The sequence below is a fragment of the Drosophila subobscura genome, chromosome E (assembly GCF_008121235.1).
Source record: "Drosophila subobscura isolate 14011-0131.10 chromosome E, UCBerk_Dsub_1.0, whole genome shotgun sequence".
NCBI classification, from domain to species: Eukaryota; Metazoa; Arthropoda; class Insecta; order Diptera; family Drosophilidae; genus Drosophila; species Drosophila subobscura.
The window spans coordinates 7,309,212-7,336,155 of NC_048531.1; the positions used below are offsets into that span (position 1 = coordinate 7,309,212).

The 26,944-nt window shown below is 44.5% G+C and overlaps 2 protein-coding genes across 8 annotated transcripts; both read left to right on the plus strand.

The window, feature by feature from the left end:
* The first annotated feature begins 3,918 nt into the window (after positions 1-3,918).
* LOC117890390 (pro-resilin) lies at positions 3,919-12,153 on the plus strand. Its single transcript, XM_034795194.1, has 4 exons — positions 3,919-4,131; positions 11,031-11,147; positions 11,620-11,712; positions 11,779-12,153. Exons 1-4 carry the CDS (start codon positions 4,102-4,104, stop codon positions 12,067-12,069), a joined length of 531 nt encoding a protein of 176 aa, XP_034651085.1. The 5' UTR covers positions 3,919-4,101; the 3' UTR covers positions 12,070-12,153.
* A 392-nt stretch (positions 12,154-12,545) lies between these two features.
* On the plus strand, positions 12,546-25,606 carry LOC117891493 (voltage-dependent calcium channel subunit alpha-2/delta-3). 7 transcript variants are annotated; one of them, XM_034796973.1, is made up of 24 exons: positions 12,546-13,133; positions 13,193-13,274; positions 14,289-14,393; positions 14,458-14,734; positions 15,566-15,960; positions 16,174-16,623; positions 16,742-16,882; positions 16,939-17,022; positions 17,430-17,486; positions 20,595-20,675; positions 20,737-20,811; positions 20,875-20,982; positions 21,046-21,117; positions 21,177-21,379; positions 21,440-21,582; positions 21,793-21,849; positions 22,331-22,424; positions 22,784-22,831; positions 22,949-23,053; positions 23,109-23,227; positions 23,284-23,423; positions 23,483-23,707; positions 23,765-24,289; positions 24,346-25,606. In XM_034796973.1, the coding sequence occupies exons 1-24, from the start codon at positions 13,018-13,020 to the stop codon at positions 24,436-24,438; spliced, it is 3,795 nt and encodes a 1,264-aa protein (XP_034652864.1). In that variant the 5' UTR covers positions 12,546-13,017; the 3' UTR covers positions 24,439-25,606. The 7 variants fall into 7 exon arrangements, with proteins under 7 accessions (XP_034652864.1, XP_034652871.1, XP_034652868.1 ...); XM_034796980.1 differs by lacking the exon at positions 17,430-17,486 and adding an exon at positions 18,901-18,954; XM_034796977.1 differs by lacking the exon at positions 21,793-21,849.
* The last annotated feature ends 1,338 nt before the right edge of the window (positions 25,607-26,944 follow it).

Sequence of the window (26,944 nt, forward strand, 5' to 3'; positions counted from 1 at the left end):
CTTAGATTACGAGTATTTTATGTCGTTTGGTTAACTCTTTAACAGCCTGCTGCGTGGCGCACTGTGTCGCCTCTCGTTAAGAAATCCTTCGCCCTCACTCAACGTGTTTGCCGTCAGCTTCTGCTGGCAGTTCTTTGGAGCTGTCAGTGCCTGGGACAATGCATCTGTGTGCCTCAGCGTGAGTGGCGCACTGGTAAACACGTAAACAACGTCAACGCAGGTTACGGCTCAATCGCTCAGGGTGCTGGGTGCTGGTTGCTGGCTGAGATGCATCCGTGGCAGGGCTAAATAAAAATTAACAAGGATAAATGATGCGAAGAGGCAACCGATGGCAGACAATGCCAGACAGTGGGGGTCGGTAATTGTCTAGCGGCAACCGGAGATGCCGTCTCCTACTGCTCTCGGCAGCTCCTCCTCCTGCTTTGCACTCTCTTCTGGCTAAATTGATTAAATGGGAAATTGGAATATGCAAATGCAGCGAATGCAGCCCTGGAACACACACCCACACACACACACACACACGACTCTCTGATGCAACTCGTCCCCTGTGCTGAAAATGTGATTTATGTTGGGTGCAAAGTTTCTCCCCAACTTTTCTCTGGCTGCTGTCCCTTTTTGGAATTTTTTGCAATTTGGGTGCAACGAACGGAAGTGCAGCGACTCAAGACGCCAAGGATATCATCGCTTGGCTCTGACAATGGGTGGAAAGGAGCAAACGAAGTTTGGGAAAGGTGCGAAACGGAGAAAAAATTCGCTTAATTTGTCTAAAGAAAAGCCAAGCGCATGGAAATTTCCATTAAGAAAAATGGTGGCAAGTGTGGCAAGTGACGGCGAAAGCTCAAGTTTAGTTGGGAAACAAAAAACTTATCGCAGCTCCGCGCGGCACACTCAAACAGATGAGAGCAATCAGCAGAGAGCTGAAGAATGCCAACAAATAAAAAGATATCAAATCAAATCTAAGGCGAGATAATGAGAGCAATCAAATGGCGGAAAGTATTTCCGTGGATCTCCTGGCTTAAAGTAATAAATAAAACCCGCAAAGCTGCTGATGACACCATGGAGGAGAGATATGACAAGATCTATGCGAAATACCAAGCGAATCGAACGACATTTGACTCCCCTTCACCGAAGATCTGTCCGAGACATTTGGTCTATAAATAGCAAATGCTAAAAATGCCCAAAACTCCGCACCTCGGCGAAAAAAATGCAAATCATTCGACGCGTCTGGCGTCCAGACAGCGCCAGCCACAGCCACAGCCACCGACCACTTCCCACCGGATTGGGACCAAAGAGACAGAGGGAGGCAACAACAGCAACTCTTGCTGGTGGCAATAAAACGCGGCAATTACATAGTTCGACTATTCTATTTAATTCACTCATTTTTAGCTCGGAAAGAGGAGCGGCATCGCCGCGGAATGTTCGTTGGTTCTGCAGCAACAACAGAAGCAGCAGCAGCAGCAGCGGCAGCAGCAGCAACTACAACAGCAACATTCAACAGGTGATTCGCCTGAAATGTTGCACGAAATGCGCTAAACAAATTCAAAGGAAAATCGATGGTAAACAGAAGAAAAAAAGCACTTTAAATGCTTCTGAGTCTGTTCTTTTAAATGTTAATTTTTTTCCATCTTTGCTTCTTTGTGGCTGCAACAATTCAATAAGCACAGCAGCAACAGCAACAACAACAGCAGCAACAGCAGCTTTAAAATGTCAACAGCTATGGGGGAAAAATGTTGCTGGCAAGCAAATGAATTCTGAATAGATTCTGCTTCCGTTTTGGCTAGAGGCGCTCTCGAGTGGCCATTTGATGAATTAAGAGGGAAATCTTACCCAAGACTTTTTGACAAATGATTCAAAATCAGAGGAAGAGAAACTGCAACAGCAGCAAGTGGCAGCAGCAGCAATGACAAAAGTTTGGCCATCAAAAATGTTGACCAATTGATGTCAAGTTATTGTTGGAAGCGGATCAAAGGAAAACCATTACTTGCACTTGGCATTATATAAAATTGCGCCCCATCACATTGCTCTAATTATTCACATTTTTACAAGTTGAAATCTTTTCGTAATCGCAGCTACCACAAAATGCACTCGAAGTCGCTCCCATTCGAGTGCGCTCAAAGAAATTATTATTAATTTTTAATGTGGAGTATGGAGTGTAGAGTGAGGCCCCCATTGTTAACGGGTATTATGTTGTAAAGACAGCTTTGACAGTGGGTTCCCTTCATGCGGAGATGTTCGCATGTGGCTCGCTCGTCGCTCGTCGATGGTCGGTGGCCGGGCTCAAGTGTCACGGAAATCAAAAAGTTTTAAGTACCAAAAAGTTGTTCAATTACTTGGACTTACCCTCTACCCGGACGAGGGTCCATTGGGGGACTTAGCTAGCTGGATGATGGCTGAGCAGTGAGGGTATCCGCGAATCGGTTGGCTCAAAAATTGTGGACAGCTCCTCACAAGTGGTCGATACAAATGTGAAGAAACCCGCGCTGAAATCAGTCATCGAAAATAGATTGCTTTTAATTGTTATTTAATCTGAAATGTTTCCACCACACAAAAAATATGATATTTTTTGTTCAAGGTTAATTGGGTAAACGGGAGGGTGGGGGAGATGGATCTCTGATGCCTGACGGAAGGAAGGAGCCCCCAGAGCCACGTCCGACACGTCGCCAGCCTTGTGCAACACACATACAGAGGGGGGCAACATCAACAGCCAATGGATAAGCTTATGTTTTGTAGGTTTTTGGCATGAGCCTCACGTCATAGATTGCATTTTCGACCCGTAGGGGGAAATGGGGAAATAGGGACGGGACGCCGCCACATGAACACGTCTGCAGCTTGTGCAATTTTCACTCGCAGCCGCATCACGTTTTTCTCGCCCTCTCTCCATCCACAAAAGTTCTGCCGCTCAGCTGCTGCGTTCTGCTGAGTTTTCGAAATACAAAAACAAAAACAAAACCCACAAAATAAAAGGGCTCTCAAACCAAAAGATGGAATCGCTCGTATCTATAGGCATTGCGCCCTACGCCGCCACGCTCATCTGACATTCCCAGTGACATTTTGTCCCCCGTCTCGATTTCAGCTGCATTGCCCAAGGGGAGGGCAGCCTCTCATAAAGACTTAAATATCAAATTTTGGTTTCTATTTTTTTCGTTGATTGGCCCAAAGATTTAATGAAGTCATTCTGGGGCGTTGCAGGCTCTTCGCTTAGACTTGTTATACATCCGCTTCAATTGAAATAGACGAACGAACATCATCATCATCATCATCATCATCATCGTTGGTAATGCTCTTCTCTGTACACTTGTTTCTCATAATGATGAGCATGATGATCATCGTGTTCAATTGTTTGTTGTTGCACGAATAGCGTAGTTGTTGTTGTTGTTGTTGTTGTTGTTGAATGATCTGCAACATTTTTTACCTTTTCAACACTCCAAGCTGAGGCTGAGATCTTGGCTGGCTCTCAATTGTTGACTCATTCTGAGAGAGCTTTATGCATACAGACAGAGAGGGAGAGAGAGAGCGAGGGAGAGCGAGAGAGGAAGATGATCTAGAAGTTAGACGGCGAGACCTGCCTCAATTGTTCAAACCACTTTTTCGTTACTTTTTAGGTGCAGTTGGCAGCCGGTGCTGCCACTGCCAGCGCCACTGCCAGCGCCTCAGCCAGCGCAGCGTCTCGAGCGTTTATTATAAAAAGGCAGCGCATCTCCATTGTCTAACCTAATTCAAAACGTTCGTGTACTTTGTGCGGTTGTCTTGCATCGAATAATTAACCACCCAAAATAAGCCAACAAAAAAAACAGTTTAAAAGAGGAACAGCCCACTCCCTCCACCCGCACACACACACACACACGCCGCCTCCCCCGCCCAAGTGGAAAGTGAGAGTCCATAAATAATAATATTAAAAATAATTCAAATAGGAATTTCTGTGCGATAAATAAAAGGCGCTTAAGCAAACACTGCATATAATTGAGAATAATAATTTAAACAAAAACGAATCATAGCAAACCGAAATCTAATCCATACAAAATTCAATTATCTAGCACGCGGATTTGTGGATACAACAGCAAATAAAAACCATTGCGAACTCAACTCCAAACTGCACTCAACATGATGTCCTTCAAGTCGTTTATGCTGCTTGTAAGTAAACATTACGTTTAATCAAATTTCCATACACTCGTAAGCCCACCTAAGTCCAGTGAAACAAATCATGTGAGCTGTGCCCTGGGATATCCATCTGCCTCGAATGCGTAAAGGACAGCAAGTTAAGCTTGTTTCATGCCACATTTGGCTGAGAGTCAGCCAGAAGAAAGGGCAAAAGGACACATCGTGGTCATGCGTGGACCTGCAGGCTCCTGCTCCCTTCAATGTCATTTTTCCTGTGTTTTTTTTTTGTCTTTTTTGGTGAACTTTAAATGGGATTTGCTGGGGAAACTCTTCATCGAGTGGCGTATTTCGAGTGGCACACAGCAAACAGTTTTCTTTCGTTTTGATTTTATTTTTTTGTGGGGTTTCGGGCAACACTTGCTGTCAATGGCAACATAAACTATTGCATAACTTGCCACACGTCTGCCACCGAAGCCCCCTCTCATCATCATCATCATCAACCTCCTTCAACCTCCTAGTTGAAGTGGCATAGGCAAAGGCAAAGGCAGAGTGCGAGTGCCTCCCCCCAAAAATCAAACAAATTGCAAATAATCAAAGACACTTAAGTGCCTCTTTCCCCCCCCTTAATACAACTTTACTCATATGTACATATGTATGTATGTTCGGGCCTAGGCTGGCAATCCAATATTTGGAGTGGAGGCAGCATCTGTGCCACGTGAAGTGTGCCCCAAACCCAGGCAGAGGCAATATTATTTGATTGTTGCCCAACGTAGCATTTCTGTAGCGACATGACAGGTGCGGCAGGACACATGTTTGTGATATTTTCTCTAGCCTACATTTAGCAGCCATTTTCGCATGGAGAAAAGTCTGTTCAACGAGGATATTATAGAATAATATTCTGCCAAAATGTGTCGCAAAACAATAATTTCCTTTTCTCAGATGCTTGAAAAACTTTCACTGTTTTTCTTTGCGTCTGGAACGCACCCTACGGGGGCGGGATATCCCTCTTTCCACTTGTCCTTCCATCGCCCTAAAGCAGGCAACAGATCCGCTGGTGCTGCAGCAATGCAGACAGACACACAGGCAGCTCCTCACTGGATGTCTGGAAACGCCGCCACTTTCCCAGCCTTTGTGTGTCTGGGGCCTGCCAAGCAGTTAACTGCCAAAGGTGGCACAGACACAGACGAAGGTGAAGATGGGGCAGGACTCCCAGCCAGCCAGCCAGCCAGCCAGCCAGCCAGACGCTTGTAATTTGCCGCTTGTAACTTTTTGACTTTTTCGCCAGCGATTCTCTACTATACCTACTTCCTTTTTTGTTTTGTTGGCCCCTTTTTCTGCTGGCCAGACACGCCCAAAGAGCAGGTTGTGTCCCATGGGACGAAACCTATCCAGAAAGAGAGGCAGAGCCAGAACCAGAGCCAGACACTCGGTAGACAAATGGCTGCTGGCCGCCGAGTCCGCTGAACGGCAGCGGAACGAGCATGTTTTACATGTTAATTTTCGCAAATCCACCTTCACATTAAACCACAGCGATGCCCATGCCCTGGGCCACAGCTGCTCATTTTCGCACGCAAAATGAAAGAGAATCGAAGACCCGAAATGGAAAAACGATTCAATGAGACGAGGCAGCTCGATGGATGAGTGCAGCTCGGGCACGCTTTTGAATTTCAAATGACAAACATAAAATATTCACGGTTTGGTATTTGACTTTGATGAAGCCTCTGAAATGCAACCTAATGCCGCCGCTGCAGATGCAGAGCCAGAGCCAGAGCCAGCTGCAGAAGCAGAAGCAGCAACGAAGGCAATGATAGAGGTTCGGCTCCACTTTCCCCCCTCCATCTGCATGCTGTCGATGCTGGGCTGAATTGTGGTAATTTTGGCAATTCGAATTGTGAATTTGTGGATGCAGCGAGGCGCAACTCTGCATTGTGCTGGCCTCTGATTAGAGACGACTGATTATGGCCAATATATCGTAGGCCGGGGCCAGAGCCCTATCCATCTGTTGCCTGCTGACGATTCAAGTGTGAATGATTGCCCAATTGTGCGGCCAAAGCATGTTTGCACCCATAGCAAACCCAGATGCAGTGGGTACATCCGTTTCATCGTTCAGGCCAAAGTTCTTTTGTGCTCCTCAGTTGTCTTTCTGCCACGAAAGCGTATTGGCAGTTCGTTCAATTCCCCTTTTGGGTTTCACTGTTGCCTTACAAATGCAATTTTAATTGAAATAATTTGGCAAATTCGCCAGATATGCCAGATTTCATTCGCTGATCAAAGCCTTCGGCAATTGAGCCGTGGCTCGTTGGCTCAGAGCTTTGTATTCTGCTTCTCGTGGCATCGTACATCGTACGCTTGGATGTATGCAATTTTTGTGGTTTTACGATATTTGTGGCATCTTTGTGCGGTTTTTATTGTCTTTGGCAATGGCTTGAAACTCTCAGCAAAAGAAACAAATAGCAAAAAATTAATGACGCTTGAGCAAGCGGCAAGTGCAGCAGAGGCAGCAGCAGCAGCAGCAGCATCAGAGGAAGGCAATGTCGGTGGTAACCAGCCAACCATCTGGGCCTAAGTGTACAAGTATGTGTGTGTGAGTTTGGTAATCTAATTAAATCGAAATTTCCAACGATTACAAAAGCAGAGCCTCCGCCTGTGCCTGCGCCTCCCCTCCACAGCCTCCGCTAATTGCCCAACCAGCGTCCAATGCGGCGTATGCGCAATGTCTGCGCCTTTTTCTCTTTCCCTCCCATCTCTCTCTCTCTCTCTCTCTCTCACTCTCGTTTTAATTGCATAGTTCTGGCCCAATGTTTTTTGGGAGCCGGATCCCCGACCACAGCTGGGAATTTAGAAAATTAGTTCATTGGGATTTTTCACCAATTTTCAATTGGAAATGAAACAAAATCCCGACTTAAATGTGGAATAAATGTATGGATATTTTAACCTTTTTTTGTGGCAGTTTTCGGGGCAGACAATTTGCAACTACTTGAGAGAGATTCGCAACCGCAACGCCAACGCCAAAGCCGACAGATTGTTGGCTAACATATAATTTGGGAGTTATTTGAAAGGTTAATATCTTCATGCGGTTATGGGCCAATAAGTACGGGTTAAGTAGGGTTAATGTGGCGCACGAGAGGCAATTCTATGGGATCTACGGCTTTGCAGACAAGTGAGAGAAATGGGAGAGCCGTAATTAAGTCGTCAAGAGCCCCCCCCATGGAGATCAGTTCAACCGCAAGGAGTTCCTCATTTGGCCTTTGGCCTTGGTCCTTGTTTGGCGTAGGAACACCGAACCATGTCTGGGGCACGTGACTCTCTGAAAATATACTCGTATTTGTGCATACCTCGCGATTGATTGAAATCGAGCCAAGAGACAACAAAAGAGTCAAACAACGAACTGCGATCGGGGGCAATAAAAGTCAGCTGCCACTGCGGTGCCCCCCAAAAACTGTGGGGAGTTTCGTTTCGTCTGCTCCGAGCCCGCGCTTTTTGCCATTCACATGGCCCATTAACTTTTATTTTGCCAAATTTGCATTTCAATGCCCCAAAGTGGGGGAGAGCAAAAAACAAAAACCAAAAACAGCACAGCATGCAACATGCAACATGCAACAGAGCAGAGCAGAGCAGAGCAGGGCAGAGCACTGGAGATGGTGATGGCGATGAAAAGGTCAACCAAATGTTTGTTGTTCTACCGAACGAGTCGCAAGCTGGCAGAGTCGGCGGAGTCGTGTCGTGTGTTGCAAGTGCATGTTAATCTAACATCTATGTAGGGGACTTTTTGTTTGTGATGCTGCTGCTCTGGTAATTGCTGGGAACAGCTGCATAGAAGTTGGATAATAAAATAAGTACAAGAAGTACGAGAACCGAACAAAAAGTCCAAATACATATAAAAATTCCATAAATTAAGACGCTGCAGCGTTCGTTGCAGCCACAAGTAGGAAGCCCAGGCCGAGCCTCGTTAGGCCATCAGCAGCGGCTGCAGTGCATCAGTGGCAGCCGCAGCAACTTTTTGTGGGCGTTGCAGAATGTGTGGCAGTTGGTTGTCTAAGGTGCCGCCGCTCCAAAATGATGTAACAAAACAAAAATTCATTTATGTACATGCAGGTCTCACCCTCCGCTGATGGCTTAATAACGGGCCCCCAAACATATAGCCAAATAATATCCATCGAGTGCACAGAATTCCTAACCCAACTTAGATGTCGCTTGCCACCAATTAAATTAATTAAAATAAATGCAACAAGCCGTCGCCTGCCCGTCCACATCTTTATGAAGACATTTTGGCGTTAACATTTTTTATTGCCACCATAAAGTGCTTTGGCTGCCCGATGCAATCCAATCCGATGCGATGCGATCCGATCCGATCCGCTTGAACATATTAAATGCTAAGCGTTCATAAATCAACAGCCAGGCGGCAGATCGAGACATCGCGGATTTGCCATTTAGACTGCATTCAAAATGCAATTGTCATAAATTCTGCTCGCCCCGTCGCGTCGCTGCTTTGTTGGTAATTTGGCATCAGACACTTTTATAAACTGGGTCGTGAGTGAGCAGCTGGGGACTGGGAAGCACTTTACAAGCTATTTTTAACGTACGCGAAGTCAGCCAAATGCTTGGCTTAGGTGTGATTTACAGGCTGGCTGATCTTTTGGCTTTATTTGTGTGGGTTCCATGTTGGTAACCAGTGAATTCCGTATGTGCTGTTTCCATTTTCAACTTCTTTTCGACTCCATATCCAATCCATGTTCCTATTCTTCTGATATTGCTATGGCAACGCTGTAATAACATGAAACAATTTGTTGTTCTATTTTGTTGTGGGGCCTTCAACTTGACTGGTAAGTGGGCGAACACAGCGAGTCTCATCTTAGCTGGGACACACACTTGAAACCTTTTCATTTGTTCTTTTTTCGGACTTCCGCCTGGACTGTCAATTCGTTTCTGATTAATTATGGTATGGAAATGCTTGAACAAAACTTGTTGATTAAATCGAACAAATCGAATTCAATTATTTGTGTAAAGCTCATTGATGTACAGTTAATTAACATCCCAGCAGCAGCAGCAGCAGCAGCAGCCGCGGCATAGCATAACATAATGGCCGCAGCTGACAATAATGTGCCGCACAAAGCAAACAATTGTTCATTTATTAGATTATGCGCGATTAATGATGCTTCAATGCAATGTCCCCCACTGCCCCTCCAACTGACTGCGAGTATTCCGGGGGCCAGCCTGCGTGCCACAGAGTATAATCATATTTATTCGAGTGTTTGTAGCTCTATTTTTAAATCTTTGGCAAGATCAATGTCTACCAAAGCTGGCCACCAAACACGGCAGATGGAGGGCACATATGTATGCACAAAGGAAACGTACAACCTTCAATCTTGAGAGCCATTACAATGAGAACGACCTACACTTGGTGCTGGAAATAGCAACAGAAATTGATATGGAAACGTGTAATTAGTGGAAGAAGCAAAACCACAAATAAATTCAGTTACAGCTCATAAACTTTGCAGACACTTACGAGTATGTATAATCCATTTCAATCAACTTTAACCCAATGTAACTGCCTCAATCTTCCCTTTCAATCTTCCAACGAAAAACTCTATCCAGCAACTGCAGCTTTATCTTTATCTCAGCCTCTTGTGCTCCATTGTTTCATTTTTTGTTGCTGCAATCCTTATGGGGCTCTTCTTTTAGGTCTGTCGTCAAGTTGCCGCAAATTATTTGTAATTTAATTTACACGCAAATCGCTTGCAGTTATTTTATTGAAGCTAATGCTGTTGCCAGCCTGGCGGTAATTGCATTTGTTTAACACAGAAAATTACCGTTGACATGCTCATTGGATCTCTCTTTTGCTCGTGCATTTTCCATTGCACATTCGTACTCTGTACTTGAAGATCTTGAAGGTTAGGACCCCCCTGGTAGGGTAATTGCGGACATTTTCGGCAAAGTTGATTAAATTCAATTTAGCAGATAATTTATTGTAGATATATAAGTAGGTGGCGATGGAGATGCAGATAAAGATGGAGCTGGGGTAGTTTACATACGTGAAAACCGGATAAATATATTTATATTTAATTTATGAATTTTTTATTTGAATAGCGATAACAATTTCACATTGATTTTTAACGAAAAACAAACAAGTATGTTTGAGAAAGCCTCGCATCGTCTCTGGCAAAAATCCCGCTTTCCTTGACCCAATCGCTTTTCGTGTGGCTAAAGTTACACGATCGGCCAACACATCGTATGTGTAATTAAGCGAGGCAGCCACCGCAACTGCCGCGGCCACCACAGCCAGCTAATCAGCAAACAATGTAAAGCAGTTCCCACTGGACACCGCTCATTGAATTATGCGAACATAAGTCATCATGGAAGATAGGTAGAATATATTCAAGCTGCAAGTGATTTAATGCTCTGCAACTATTTCCGCAAAACAGAAAGAAAAAAACTAAACAATAATAAACGAATGGCCAGCAACAGACATTAGATGACAGGCAGCGGCAAGCAGCCAAGAGGCAAGTGGCTTTTGGTCAGTGGCTGTCCAACGCTTGATGGATGGATGGACGGGATGGATGACTGCCATGTGAACGCGTTGATGGGCTGCCGCTGCTTCTGCTTCTGCTGCTGCCGTCATGTGCATGTGTCAATTAGTCGTGTTTAAAGAGCGGCCACTGCCGCCGCTTGCGGCGTAACCTCCGCCATTTGCTGCCCTTTTGCAGACGCCTCTGGGGCACGTTCTAAATAAATTGCAGCCCAGTGCAGCCGTTGAGCTGGCGGTGCACCTGCTCTGACTGTGGCCCCGGCTGAATGTCAGCCGCGATCTTATCGCAGCTTCTATTTCCATTTGCCACCGCTCACTTTTTGTGGTTTGCTCTTCATTTAACCTTTAAGTCGTCGTCAACGCAGGAATGTTGCACTAAATGCACTCCGCCTCTTTTTTCTTTCAGAGCTTATCCCTCGCTGCCATCAGTGCCTATGTCTACGCCCAGATAGCCCCAGGCTCGAATGCGTACCTGCCGCCCACGAAGAATGGCTACGACTACCCCGAGCCGCCGAATTCCCTTGTGAGTACAAAAATATAAGTAAGAGTACATTGTCTGGCACACCACTGCAAAATTGAATCCAAGTCAACAGGCTAATTACAGCCATCAGTCTGGCCTGGTCTGGTCTGGCTTTGGGGCCAGCGGAGGCCCTTTCACTCCCATTGGCCTGCCTCTCCGCTTGGCTTGTCGCCACATTTATCACTCCAGATGCGGTTGGCAATCCGCAAAAGACAAAATGCTGCAGCAGGCCCTAATAAATGTTGCCACCTCATCCACCGGCATTTAGCTTTTGATGGGTCGACTTGAATGTCGACCCAAAATGATGCTGCACTTGTCGGCTGTGCAACATTTTCGAATGGTGAAGGGCCTGTGATGAGTTGCAGTTAACCTTTCCTGATCGTTGAACCACAAAGATCCCTCACAAACATCGTAAACTTTTGGCTTTATTTCTTTGCCGCACTAATCCATAATTATTTGTTCAACGATTTCACAGAAACCCGGTCCACCTGGCAGACCCGCTGGTCCCGGCCCACGTCCACCGGCACCACCCGGCCAGCCACGCAACATTCCCGGCCAGCCAGGCGATGTGAGTAGCATTTACTGAACAAATACTGAACACTCCTCGTAATGAATGAATCCGTTTTTGCTGCAGGATCATGTGCATATGCCCGGCATGCCCTACGAATTCGAGTACGCCGTGCAGGATCCGGAGACAGCCAACGATTATGCGCACAAGGCGTCCAGCGATGGGGATGTGGTGACTGGCGAATACCGCGTTCAGATGCCTGATGGACGCACCCAAGTGGTGCGCTACACCGCCGACTGGAAGACCGGCTACCATGCGGACGTCAGCTACGAGGGGGAGGCCACCTTCCCACAGGGACCGCAGCCGGGAGCGCGCGGTGGCGGCGGCGGCGGCGGTGCCGGTGGTTACAAGTACTAAGAGTGGAGTGGTGTGGATTTCATGAGAAACGTGTAAACTTTACGATATACGAGTACCGTACCAATAAAATTTATTGATAAACTAGGCCCGACCTCTGGCGTGTGTTTTTGCAAGCCTTGCTACGCCGCCTATCGCATTTTTGAGCGTCAATCCAAAGCTCTTTGGTGAAGAGCTTTTGCTGTCAAAGTATCAGCATCTGTCAGCGGCAGCAACAGATGTTCCGCCAGATGTCAAGGCTCGGGTGTCAACAAAGCCTCTGCGCAGTCGTCACGGAGGGTAAACAGACACCTGTGGGACGCCCGAGGAGGTAAACAAAGCCACCGCGCCGAAGCGTCAACTGTCAGGGCAGGCGCAGTGGAGGCCCAGAGCAGGGCGGCTAGAGCTTGGGGCTGGCACCTGGCTGTGGTCTCGCTCTGGCTGGTGGGCAGCAGGCGATGAACTCATCGCTGACACAGAAACGTCAAAGGAACTGTCAGAACAACGGGCAGAACGGGCACGACAGTGTAGAGAGAAAAGTTTTCGCTGCCAAACAACACGAAATTTTCACGCACACACACAGCAGCCCAGTGCAGGCACGTTGAGAAAATTCGGGAAAAACCGTCTGCAGATCGTTGTCGGGAAATCGTTTGATGAAAAATGTTTTCTGCCTGAGTTAGGGATTCCGAATTGAAGTGGTTTTACTTTTAAAGTGTGCAGGATATGTGTGTGGATGGCCAGGACAGGTGGCCTGAGCCAAGCTAACGGGCTAACGGGGTATGAGTGGTACATGTGCGGAGCCTGTGTGAGCGTGTGCGTGTGCGGTGCCTGTGTGTGAGTGCTGAAAAGTAGGCTACAAAATAAGTTCTGGCTCGTATTTATGTCGCGCTTCCGACCGATTTGCAAGCACCATCGCCAGCAGGAGCAGGAGCCAACGCAGCAGTCAGTACAAGTGGAGCAGCAGGAAGAGCAATGGCCTGGTCCTGGACATGGCCCTGCTGGCGCCTCTGCCTGAGCCTCATTTCCATGCTCATCTGGCATGCCCCCTGCGCCAATCTCCAGCCTGCCGAGAACATCAACTACAATCTGTGAGTGGCAAAGATCTAGAAATCAGTGATAGAAAATCTCACATCCCCCCCTTACACAGCGTTCACTCCTGGGCCGACAAACTGGGCATGGAACTGTTTCATCTGGGCGATTTTATTACCAGGCGCAAGGAGGTGCAGGAGGTGAGTGCCAGCCAGAATTTTATTGATTTTTCCCACTCGTCCGCCCGTCCGCCGTCTCTTGGTTTTTACGCTCCGTTTACCACACGCTCTATGCTCTGCTCTCTGTTTTTTTTTTTTGTTGCTGTACTTCTTGTTGTTGACGTTTCTCAGCCTCTGCCGAGACGGCGACGCCAACTTCGGCTTTTTATTTGGGTTAAAGGCTGCCCCCGAACACATCAATTATAAAGTAATACTTTGAGAAAGAAAAACCATATGGGGAGAGTGCGAAACAGTAGCAGGCAGTACGTTAAAGTTGCTATTAGAAATAGCAGATTGTAATTAAAATGGAATAATTAAACAAAAATAATTAAATCTATCTACTAGACAATCAAGTTCTATGACACATTCAAAGCGTGCTAGTGGGTTGATACTTAGATACTCTTTTCAAGTGGAGTTAAGAATCTAATTTGTATTTAGAAATATTAACTGGGTACAGAGGCCTTCAACGTGTCTGCATCATCATCATAGTCGCATAAATTGGAATCAGAAATGTTTCGTGAGAATATAATGACCGATTGTTTTCTATAAAGTAACCACCAGGCAGTACACTAAACCCCTTAACCCTTTGAGTAGAGTATTCCATTTCATGAGAAATTTTGTCCGCCTACGTGGCTGCCCCCCCACACCACAGCATATAAGGTCAGTGTCTGACGCTGGTCGGGACAGCTGGTAATTTATTTTTAGGCAAAAGAAATTGTGTTGCACATGAGTTCCAAGCTCATTTGAGTCGCCAACTATTTATTTATGTGTGTTTTATGTACGAGTGTGCAGTACATACTCATGTTTGTGTAAATAAGTACTTAAGCTTGGACAGATGGCTCGCCGCTGGGGCCTTGTAATGGACTTGGCACAGAAATGGAATCGTTGTTGCGGGAAATAACTAATGAAAATGTTCCGGGTGGGATTTCAGAGAGCGTTTCACGCATTCCCCGCACATTCCTATGGTAGATTCATTCACATTTGACTTTCCCACAGAGTTTCAAGGAGGCCAAAGTGGTTCAGCGCACTGGAGCTTCGATAGTCGATTCGATGGCCAAGGAAATAGAAATGATGATGGATCTGAAGGTCAGCGCTGTGCGGGTAAGTGGTGTCCTGTCCTGTCCAAGGAATATTAATATATGTGTGTCCATGTATCACTTCCCAGCGCATTATGGACACGGCTGAGAACACGGCTCTGTCCCATCAGAACGATATGGCGGATAAAATGTTCTCCTATTACAATGCCAAGGAGATGCTAGAGCCGGGCGATCCCGTGCCACCGATTCCAACGCCAGCCCCCGACATGGACAAGGACATTGGAGAGCCACTGATCTATGTGCAGCCCAAGGTGGTGGTGCTGGAGCCGCGGCCAGAGTTCCACAATACGCCGGTCAACTTCAATGTTAGCTCGGTGCACGTGCCCGTGAATGTGTTCGATCGAGGTTTGGAACTCATTGCTCATGACGCTTTAATCTGTGTATCTCTTCTCTTTCCACCTCTCTCTCTCTCTCTATGTGTCTCCCCATACCTCTCTGTAACTGTAACTTTCCTGTTGCGAGCACACTGCCTGAGCCTTTTGTCTTGTGTAAAGCTTTCAAACCCGAAACACGCGCATGAAAAGCAAAGCTTATCCAACACTCTATGCGCGTCTGTCTAGCTTTCGCTCTCGCGCAAGCTCCCGCTCCCACTCTCTCTCTCTCTCTGTCTTTCGCTCTCTCTTCGCTCTATGCTTGCTTGCCCGTTTAAACGTTTAACCGTTCGTGCGGCTACTTTTTCCTTTTCAATATACAAATCGCTTAAGTCAATGCTGACCATACGCGTGCGCGCAGCAAGCACCGCATTGCGCCCGCCCGGCAAGCACAAGCAAGTACCTAATGCAATCTCGACAAATAACTGTAACTGTAACTGTAAACGATCGCCGTTGGTGGCGCATTGCGTACGTTGCCGTCTCGCACGCGTTGGACGCAGAGAATGCTCAATGCCCGATACGCGTAATACCAACAACAATAACAATAATAATTAATTAATAATGCCAGAAACCGTATAACACCCAACCCAAAGCCATATAACACGGAGAGTACAAGCACACCAAAAACCACACTCACTTTCCTGTGCCTGTGCCTGCGCTTTCCTGTGCTATGTCCTGCCCGAAGAGACAACACAACGTGTAGCTGGGATAAAGGATTACTAATCTGTGTTTCTGTACAAATTCTTTCCGTTTCTCTTGTGCCATAAACAAACTTGCCCACTAAAAACATGGTCACTCAACACAGCACCGGACGTGATAAAGGCGATACAATGGTCGGAGAATTTGGATCAGATATTCCGCGATAATTACAAAAATGATCCCACATTATCGTGGCAGTTTTTTGGCAGCTCGACCGGCTTTATGCGTCAATTCCCTGCATCCAAATGGAGGAAGGACGTACCGGTCGATCTATACGATTGCCGGCTACGCTCCTGGTATATGGAGGCGGCGACAAGTCCAAAAGATATTGTCATCCTGATGGATGGATCCGGTTCAATGTTGGGACAGAGGCTAGATATCGCAAAGCATGTTGTCAATACGATACTCGATACATTAGGTACAAATGACTTTGTGAACATCTTCACCTTTGATAAGGAAGTGAACCCAGTTGTCGGATGTTTCGAGGATACACTGATTCAAGTATATATCATTCAAATACTTTCATACCTTTCTTACGTACATACAACCATACGTATCTTTTGATTTCTGCTTGATTTTTCGATTACGATTAAATTTCACATTAATTTCAATTCAATTTCTATTAATTATCTCGTTAAAAACAATCAAAACAACAATCATCCAATCGATATACAAATTCGATCGATCTACACCACTATTTCGAAATCCATCCAGGCAACTTTGGGCAACATTCGTGAACTGAAAGAAGGGATTGAAAACTTTGGACCCAAATCGATCGCCAATTATACCGCCGCATTGACAAGAGCATTCGAGATATTGGAAGAGGCGAAGTCGTCGTCGCGCGGTGCACAATGCAATCAGGCGATCATGATCATTGGGGATGGGGCGCCGGAGAACAATCGCGAGGTCTTCGAGTTGCACAATTGGCGGGATCCCCCGTACAAGCCGGTGCGGATCTTTACCTATCTGATTGGCAAAGAGGTGGCTAATTGGGATGATATACGGTGGATGGCATGCGAGAATCAGGGCTATTATGTGCATCTCAGCGACACCGCTGAGGTGCGCGAGATGGTCCTTAACTATATACCAGTTATGGCCAGGCCCCTTGTTTTGGGTAGGCACGACCATCCGGTCATTTGGTCCCAGGTCTATGCGGACATTGAGGTGGGTAAATCCAACATTTTGTGTGTATGATTGTGTGTGTGAGTGTGTGTGTGTGTGTGTGAAGGGGGATATCCATGAACGACAATATCCAAAACACTCGTTTGATCTATGCATCTAGGATACGAAACTCTCCGACCATCTGTGGGAGATCAAGCAGTGCGAGGAGCAGAAGGCGGACGTACTCGAATATTGGCAGGTGCACGACCGAATGCTGGAGCCCAGCGAGATGCACAGACGCGAATATCGGCGCATAAAGGAGGTGAGTTGTCAATGAAGCTAACAAATCGCAAGCACTGACATAATGTTTTGTTATAGACGTGGAACCAGCCCGTGGACTCGAATGTCTATCAATTCATGACCACCGTGTCGATGCCCATTTACGATCGACGCGAGAATGCGGTAAGTGAATCCGAGACAACAGCCAATACCCAGACTCTATTCTATCAATGCGAAATCAGCAAGAAATCCGCACTGCTAAAATTATTCTTAAAAAGAAAATCGAAATCGACTCCGTGGCAGTATCCCCCACTCAGCAGGCTGCAGCTCCAGGGCCGCCATTCATTTAGCCCTCGACTCATTTACAATTTACAATCGAAGCAAGCAATCGAATAGCCACAGAAATACCATGAAAACGCCATGAAATCGAAATCTATCTATGTAACAAGTCACCTAAACTCTACCTACTACCTACTACTACTACTACTATATTAATATTTTATGCGTTATATATATAACACACAACTACTACCTACCTACTACTACTACTACTACCAACTACTACCAAACTATACACAACTATACCACAGAATATCACCGAAGAAGTTTTAATAAATGAAGCACTCTGGGAATTGCAAACACGTGAGGTACAAACTATAATGCCAAATTCTAACAACAACAACAACAAAAATAAAATAAAATAAAAGAATACCCCCCAATCGAATTCCAAATGATTTATTGCGTAAATCGTATATACTGCTCTTGAGAAAAGTTTTATAGTACTCCAATTACGCCAATTAATTGCATACCGTATTGAGCTCTAGCTACCTACTATATATATATCTTCTTATAAATATATATACTACCAATAAAGTAAACAATTTGTTATACTTTGCGCTACATACATGCATACCTAATCCATATTTAACCAAACAAAATATATCCAATAACTATTACTATACATAGTACTAAATATATAAACCTGGTCTAGGACCATGGCCATTCTTTAGCAACATTTTGACATTATAGTTGACCCACCAGTAATGGGTGCAAATCAAATCAAATCAAATCAAATCAAATCCAACCAAACTCCAAAAGCCAAACCCGATCCGATAAAAGTTCATGCAATACGAGTATATATTAATACGTTTTACTATTCATTCGTATAAGTACATATTTTATTTATGTACTTTATACAGAATCTGTACTGTAAATGTAACAACAAATTCAAGTCGAATTGGTAACGACACGTATAATTAGATATTGATTTTCTTTATAGTATAACCGTACTCGTACCCATTATAACAATTATCTAATTATCAACATACTTAGCTATGCCTAGTTAATTACTCAACGTATAAATAGTACTATCCTTTTATCTAGCATTTTGAGTAGTAGATTTTAACATTTGTTGTTTTCACTAAGAAAGATTTATACGGGTAAGGTAACGATCGCGATCGACTAGTTCTGTATACTCCGTACAATAGTGCCAATTGGTAACCAACCAACCAACCAACCAACCAACCAACAACCAACCCTCTTCCCACCACCTCCAATTAATAAATGTTAGCGTACAACGTACATACCATACACACAATTGATGTTTAGTAAGTGAAATCATTGACAAGAGAAACGAAAACGAAAATGAAAATGAAATCCGATCTAGGCTACTGCTGAGGACCTACACATGATAGAGCACACCAGAACAAACCCACCACAAAAATATCTTCCCAAAATAAAAACACACCTACTAACCGCCTTCAGCCCCGATGGAATGGAAGTGGGAGGCATCGATTCTCGAATTCAGTGATGTAGTTTTTATACCCTTCTTCGATTGAGCAGCAGTCGGGATAGGACTAGGGCCCATCCTTTTCTTCTGAGCCTTTCCCACCGCCAGCGACACCAGCGACACCGAAACACCCACTGCCAACCGCCACAGCCTTTACCCAACAGTCTCCCCAAAGCCCCTAATCCCCCCCTCTAGAATACACCCTATTTAAGTTGCTTCCGTTCCCTAGAGAATTGATTTATTAAATATGTACTACAAATACAAATTCACAGCTCATTAATCTAACGACCGATATAAATCCGGCTGCGAAAATAAACCTTCAAGTTGTGAGTAAATTGTTTCTAAATCAAATCCAACAACTGCAACAAACAAAAAATCATTTTTTTTTAAATCGAAAGCAAAGCAAATCCCAATTAAAATGTTTGCAAAATTTTTTGACACTTTCTTTCTAATTTTTTGTTACTAAGCCGCATGTGAATTGAACGAAATTCGTTAGATTTTCATTTGATTATGATTTAATTTGATCAAATTTAAGCACTGCCGATTGAAGATTCTATTTTAAATTTCCACATGGTTTTTGTTTGTTTTGTTTTTATTTCTGTTCTGCCTCTATCCATGCCCTCCATGCACCCCTCCACCGCCCCTGAGCCACGCCACTTATGATTTCGTAGCCCCACCGTAAACGCTTTGATTTCTTTTTGCAATCCTAGACTAAGTTCTCTCTCACTATTGCTCTTGCTCTCTCTCTCTCTATCTGTCTCTCTATTTCTCTGTGTCTGTGTAATGCTTCTGTCGAATGGGCTTCCAGATCAGTGAAATAAATATGTACATCCGTGATCGGATCTATTGTTTTTGGGGCAATGGCATATCTCTACTAAAACTAACTGTCTGTCTCACTCTCTATCGCCTCACTCGCTGTGGCAAAATGCTGTCTACACCCTGTACAATTTTTTATAAGATCTGTGTTCACCACACAACAAATCCCACAAAATGTGTGTGTGTGTGTGTGTGAAGGGTATAAAAACTGTTAAAATATACACCAAAACGCCAAGCAACACCAACACAAACAGCCAAATACCAAATACCAACATAAACAACACAAACAGACACGCACAACGGTACTTTCTGCGTTGCGGAAGGAAGCCAACCCCTCCCCATTCATACCCCCTTCCATCAACACTCTGTAAACAGCTTCTTTCCAACAGATTTCTTCAGTTGATTCCTACACTACTATCTTCTTTCTTTACACTGCCCTCTTTCTATCGCTCTCTCTCTCTCTCTCTGTGCATTATTTCGGTTCACACCATTCCAACACTCAACAACAACAACAGCGCTCTCTCGCTCTCTCACTCTCTCATACGCTCTTCGTACTACTCTGCCTAGCCATGTAATTAGCCGCTAAAATACCGTCCAGAAACGCTTTACGAAATTCCAAAAAAAAACAAACAAACAAATCTTTGTAAACATCAATACAAAACAAAACCAAAAAAAGAAATCCATACAAATCCTTTTGAAAAGAACTCTCTTTTGATCTTGACTGTACTCGTACTTGTACTCGTAAGTTCTTGCGTAGTAGACGATGCTTCTATCATAATCGTACTCGTATTTGCATTCAACATTGTTTCCGTTTTGTTTTTACATCTTTGTATTTTTCCTTTGAGATGCCTTAAAATAAAATGCGTAAGCCGAATCGAAGTTTCGTTTTGTACTAGCAATGCCATTTATCAAGCTCAAATTGCAAATTCATTTTTCAGTATTTGATTAACATGCAAAAACCAAAAAACCAAAAAAACCAAAAAAAAAAAACTAAACCATTCTCTGTACTTGTAAACATTTTAAAGTCCAACTTGTGTATATGTTTTCTGACCACTTTCTCTCTCTCGATCGGATCGACACTCTGCTAAAACTTAACCAAAAACCCTTCTTCCCCCCCTTCACCACTCCCTGACGCGCTCATCCACAACAGACGAAGATTGCAAACATTTTGGGCGTGGCTGGCACCGATGTGCCCATCAATGAAATCAAAAAGCTGCTGTCGCCATTTATGGTAGGTCCTTTTCAATCCTCTTTGTAGAGTATCAAGGAAATAATTTACCTCTCTCACACAGCTTGGCGTGAATGGCTATGCGTTTATAGTAACCAACAATGGTTATGTACTATTCCATCCAGACTTTCGTCCAATTGTGAGTATATTCCTCTGTCATGTGGGTTACCATTCTGACTAGCTCGTTTGGTTTTTGTTTCAGTTCCAAGGTTATATATTGAAACCCGCATACAATAGCGTGGACATGATTGAGGTTGAGCTATTGGATGATGATCGACCCGCCAGAGACTTCAATCCAGTGCTGATGACGGTAATTTGTCTTACGAAGAACTGGGAGCAAAATGTACATAAATATATTTCGATTTCTGCACAGATACGCGATTCTATAATCAATCAATCGACCAACAGCAAATGGATGCTGGTCAAGAATCATTTCGATGAAATGGTAAGCAATATCCACATCTTAAACATCACAAATTGCAATTGTTTTTTTGGGTTTCATAGAAACGGGTGAATCGCATCAAGCGCCAGTATTACTGGACAGCCATCAAGAACACGCCATTCACGCTGGTCATCTCCTATCCGGAGCAGTACGGCGTCAGTCGCATAGATATACGGTCCGAACAGGACATCCATCGCGTCAATATTAAGGGCACAAATATACGCAGCTTCTTCGATGGCAAGCGATGGAAAATACATCCAGATTGGTGGGTTTGGTATATGTAAAATTATTGTAAAAATTGCAATTAATTCCTGTTTGCTTTCAGGCTGTTTTGTAAGCAAAGCAACACAACATTCAGAACGCCAGAGATAGAACTTTTGTACTTTCTCGAGCGTATGAGTGAGCCTGGCTGGCGATGGCCAGCGAGTCGAAGCGCTATGCCCCCGGAGCATACAGCTGCCATGTTCTGTAAGTATATTCATGTGTAGGGCCCCACCGATATCCAGCGCTCTCAAAATCAAAACCGCTTCGCAATAAGCCGCTCCGCTCCGCCCGCCCGCCTTATCCAACATCTGTGTTATGCCCCTTTTTTTTGTGTGTGTGTTTTAATGTTCTGTTACTATGGCCTAGACATGCGAAAATTACGATTGCAATCTCAATATTCATGCAAATTCACAGCTAACAACTCATCAACTGGCCGCTATCCATCAATCAATGAAAAAGAAGGCTACTATTGTGAGTAACGAATGCCAAAATAGTTGCACAGTTGCAGCCACAGCCACAGTCACAGTCACAGTAATAGTCTGTTGTTATGCAAACCAAAGAAACACCCACACGCACCCAAGTAGCACCAATCATTCATTCCTTCACTCTCACTTATCTGCACTTAATCCACTTGCTGCGAGTATGTCCAACCCTCGTAGATGTTTTCTCTGTGAACCGACGAGAAAATTCTTTCAAAAATTCGTATCATATTTATGTAAGTTTCAATGCTGTAAGACACACGTCTAAACTCTTATGGTTTTGAAACTCACTGTAGTTAGCTGAGGAATTTGCACTCTACTCAATCGTTGCATGTCACATGAGGATTCTGCTCCCATTTACTCGTAATTTATGCCGACACCAAGCCAATGTTTTAGTGTAATAAATGGAGAATAATTGGACGGACAGCCCCGATTCTTCATCTTTTGACTCTCGTTTGGTTTTGTGCTTGCAGGCGATAGGCAGCTGATGCAAGCCCTTGTGTTCGATGCCCGCGTCACCGAGTGGTTCTCCAAGAATACCAGCTTCAACTCCAAGGACGACAAGGGGTAAGTGGGATGCAGTAGTGCTAGGCTTGACACCTTGACCAAAAGTACAGTCAACGCCCCCGCCCGTACATGAGGGCAACGCACATACAATACTCGTATTAACCATATTTTAATTATGTTTATTTCTGTGTACGCCCTTTCTTTTTCTCACATTTATTTGCACTTTATTATACAAATACTTTCTTGTCGTCTTTGTCTTTGTCTTCGTCTTTGTCGCTGTTGTTCGATATTTGATGTCTCTCTCATAATGAATTTTTGCACCCACAATATTGAATATATATCTCCCGAACTTGATATACCCCCACAAACAACATAATGCCTCTTCATAATGAATACCAAAAAAACATTCACAAATCTAGCACAAGCGCATCAAGCCCAATAGCCGTTCTAATGGGTTTGCTGCCAAGGTAAACGAATACATTATGTAACATTATGTACTACTTCTTCAATACTTTCTTATAACTATGCATAAGTAGCATATAGCGTACATGGCTCTAACATTTATCCTCTGTCTGTTCGCCTAGAAACGAATTCAAGCAGCGTTTTGGCGTCACCGTCGCCTTCCTGGCCACCCACAGCGGCCTCACCCGCTGGCACGAGTTCAACATGGCCGAGGAGCCAGGCGTCGGGTAAGCTTTAGCATAGCGGAAAGCTACCAATTACTACAGATACTTCGCTTTGCAGTGAGACCTTCAGCCAGAACAATAAACGCGCCATCGATGAGATCTGGTACAAGCGCGCCGTGGACCAACATTTTGTACGGGAGGAAAGCTTTGTCTACTCGGTGCCCTTCGATGCCGGTGGTATGTTGTGACTTTGAACTTCCCATTTACATAGTAACCCGACGTTTGTCATTTAGAAAGCAACTCGGAGATCCTTGTAACTGCCAGTCATGCCATCTTCCATAATGAGGGCGGCAGATCCGCGCCGGCGGCCGTTGTGGGCTTCCAGTTTCAGCATTCGGCGCTCTACAAGCTCTTCCACAATATCACCGGCAATGTGAGCTCTAGGATCCATCCATCTGCATACATTTTCACCTTATTCCTTTCTTTTGTCAGGCCTGTGCCGTGGATGACAAAGACTGCTATATACTGGACAACAATGGCTATGTGATCATCTCGACGCGTGTACACGAAACGGGCCGATTCTTCGGGGAGGTCAATGGGGCGATTATGAAGCGTCTGCTGGAGGAGAACGTGTACAAGCGCGTCGTCGTCTATGACTACCAGGCGGTTTGCTTTGAGTCCAGGGGCGACAACAATGCCTCCAGCATGCTGCTATCGGTAGGAGCACACTCTGAATATCTCTCGTTGTTGATACTAACTTTCTGACACTTTCAGCCTCTCTATCATGTTCTTCGAATGAGCAAATGGCTGCTGCATACGGCGCTGTGGTATATTGTGCAACTAATGCAACTGGCGACCGGGGTGTCCGCCCACTATGCTGAGATGTACAGCGACATAAACGGCACTGAGCCGGAGCCGGAGCACCATCACAATGGCCACGGCAAGAAGTCGGATAGCGAGGAGCACTGGCTCCGCTATCTGACGCTGCACCGGACACGCCTCAAGTCCTGCGACATGCAGCGAGAGCTCTACACGCTCTACAACGAGAAGGACAACGTTGTCTACAATATGACAGCGCACGCATGCGAGCGGCCATTTGTCGTCCTGCCCATACCGTTCAGCAACCTCATTCTGCTGGTCGTCGACCAGCTCTGTCCGCGGGACGCTGCCCTCGTCCTCACGGTCAATCCGCAGACCATCGACTACCATCTGTCGGTGAACGATTCGCTGGCCTGCTACAAGCACGCCCGCGAGTTCAATCGCATGCGGCCCCAGAGCTGCATCAGTCGGCATGCGAATGTGAGTCGATTACAATAGATTGATTGGCTTGTACTAATTGTATCGCTTCTTTGCAGGAGAGCAACATCAAGCTGTGCGGCAAGGCGTGCTCCCTCTATGCGAACCTCAGCCTCTTGCTGCTCTGCCACATCCTGAGTCGCTGGCTGTAACGGCAAACGACCAGATAAGCTTAAATCTAGGCATTACGTTTTTTGTATTATATTGTACGAGTATAGGACCCCCCCACGACCCCAAAGCAATCCCAGAACAATGGACATTTTTGTACTCTCAACGCTTGAGCGCAGTTCAATAATTAACAAATATTTTTGGTCACCTAGAGAAACTTTTCCAAATTAGTTCATAAGTAGCTAAATACGAGTAATGTATCTGTTTTTCGATGGCTGACAGGACGAGAAGGAGTACCAGGAATACCGGGACAGTGCGTGCCGACTGAGATGACGTCAGGCTTAAGCTTACACATATTGTGGACCTTCCAATAGACAAAACTTAATTAGAAAATATTACATAGAGTAATAATGTATTCGAGAGACTACACACAAATCCAACAACGGCCTTAAACGACTTGCAAAACAAATATTCGCTGAATGCCATCGAGCGTGGTTCAAGTAATACGCAATAGAACTTATGGCACGCACTGTACCAATGCCGACTACTGCCCAATGGTTATGTGACTGAATGAGAGTGCTTTGAATGAGTTTCGTTTGAATGCCAGTGAATGTTTGTTATTAATCTTAATTTAAGACGGCCACAAAAATGTATGTTTAATGAGCGGATCAAGAACACTATCGATAAAGCGAGTAATGGAACCATTAATTATATATAAACGAAAAATGTGTTATGTATGTACACACCCAAGACACTTATGCGATATACTGTACTAACTATATACTACATACATACATACAATCTACATAGTACATACATACATACATACTACATCTAAGTAGCTTTTGTATATTTGCTTAGCTTAGCCCGCATTTGGGGGAGGAGGAACAGACCGAAATTTCTGCCTTGTAACCGAAACATCTAAACCAAAAGAAGACCTACGTAAATGCAATGTTTTTATATACATATAAACCTACATAATTAAAGCGAATTACGATGATGATGATGAAGATACCTAGCATAACCCACAAGTACCTACATATACGGATATATGGAGACGGAAGAAAGAATCAACCTTTTTATTACTAACTACTTGATACTTGAGCCACAGAACTGAGCCGCGGACAGCGCTGATTGGTGTTAGCAAACAGCATCTATGCTAGACTCGTACTTATATTAAATTTGAACATTGACTAGTTGAAATTTACCAAAAAACAAAACTAATACTTGTGCTCTTAAGAAGCGTCTAGGCCATAATCCTCAACAGAGCGGATCTCACCTCAGATCGGATTGGAACTTACTAAGCTTTAGCCACCCACTTGTTCCCCTTTTTGGTAGTGTAATCGACTTGTGCCATTTGAACTGCCTAGAATTTGTTATTAACTATTTACTAATCGAATGATGTAATTTCTATTATTTTATCAAATATCCCCAAGAATGGTTTTCTCCTCTCACAGGTTGTTTGTTACACACCCAAATCATTTGTAAATTCCAATAGAAAGCCTTTACACAATTCCCAATCTCGAATACTAAGATAGAACCCATTGCCCATTCTCACTCTCCGATATTAATTAGTACAACTTTTCACTCACACACTCAACTCTCGCTATTGACAGCCACAATTGTATTACATTGAATAAACTACAAATAATTATAAAACAAAACAACAACAAACGAGAAGGGACGTGTGAGACGCTTCTTACGCGTCACAACTTTTATACCCGGCACTCAGTACTACATCTGCAACTTAGCGGTTATTTGTCAAACTTTACATTTTTTCTTCATCTGTCATCTACATCAACAACACTACTCACGCCAACACGCTCCTTTAGCTCGCCACCCTCCCCTAGAAACACACACTGCAGAGTCAGGGCAGAGTCGCGGCAGAGGCAGCGGCAGAGACGTGTCAGGGGCAGAGGCCTGTTATTTTTGTCAAATTTTGACAGTCACCTCTTTGCACAGTGGCGCCCACGCGATGAAGACGGTAATTTCTGGAACTAAAATAACGTAGTTCGAGAATTGGCCGCTCTGTGTTGGGGCGCCACTGTGAAATTATGAAATTGGTCCACTAAAATGGCCGAAAACAGAAAAATTTTCAGACAAAGTACCAGGCGAACAGAAGTCAGCAGAAGGTTACTGGTTTCCATGTTTTTTCACTGTGTCAAAATCTGGATGCTATGAAACCGCAATTCATTTTTCAGTCGCCAAGTAACTAAAATGAAGTGGCGGAAGCGCCACTGTGCTAACTACGTGGTTGGTTCACTACAAGAAAGTGTTTGTTGTACAACAATAACAAAAACATCTTTTGATGTACAAGTTTTTTTTTTTACAACAAATTTTGAGAACAACGACAGAACAGTTTTGTTTTCTTCTTTTCTCTTATATTTGTGGGCCGATCAGAATGTGCCACACCTTTTCGTAATCAGGACAACTTCCCCGATCCTTTTCAATCTCTCTCGCTTCAAGGACATCAAGGATTAAGTATTCAATTGCACATATTTCCCATTCCCATAATAAATACAATTGATGTTAGGTATGTGTATGTACATA

Coding starts and splice junctions, on each gene's coding strand:
- LOC117891493 (XM_034796973.1), top strand. CDS start 13,018: ATGGCCTGGTCCTGGACATGGCCCTGCTGGCGCCTCTGCCTGAGCCTC. Junction 13,275..14,288: donor GGCGCAAGGAGGTGCAGGAG/GTGAGTGCCAGC, acceptor ACTTTCCCACAG/AGTTTCAAGGAGGCCAAAGT. Junction 22,425..22,783: donor AACTCCAAGGACGACAAGGG/GTAAGTGGGATG, acceptor TCACAAATCTAG/CACAAGCGCATCAAGCCCAA.
- LOC117890390 (XM_034795194.1), top strand. CDS start 4,102: ATGATGTCCTTCAAGTCGTTTATGCTGCTT. Junction 4,132..11,030: donor TCAAGTCGTTTATGCTGCTT/GTAAGTAAACAT, acceptor TTTTTCTTTCAG/AGCTTATCCCTCGCTGCCAT. Junction 11,713..11,778: donor TTCCCGGCCAGCCAGGCGAT/GTGAGTAGCATT, acceptor TTTTTGCTGCAG/GATCATGTGCATATGCCCGG.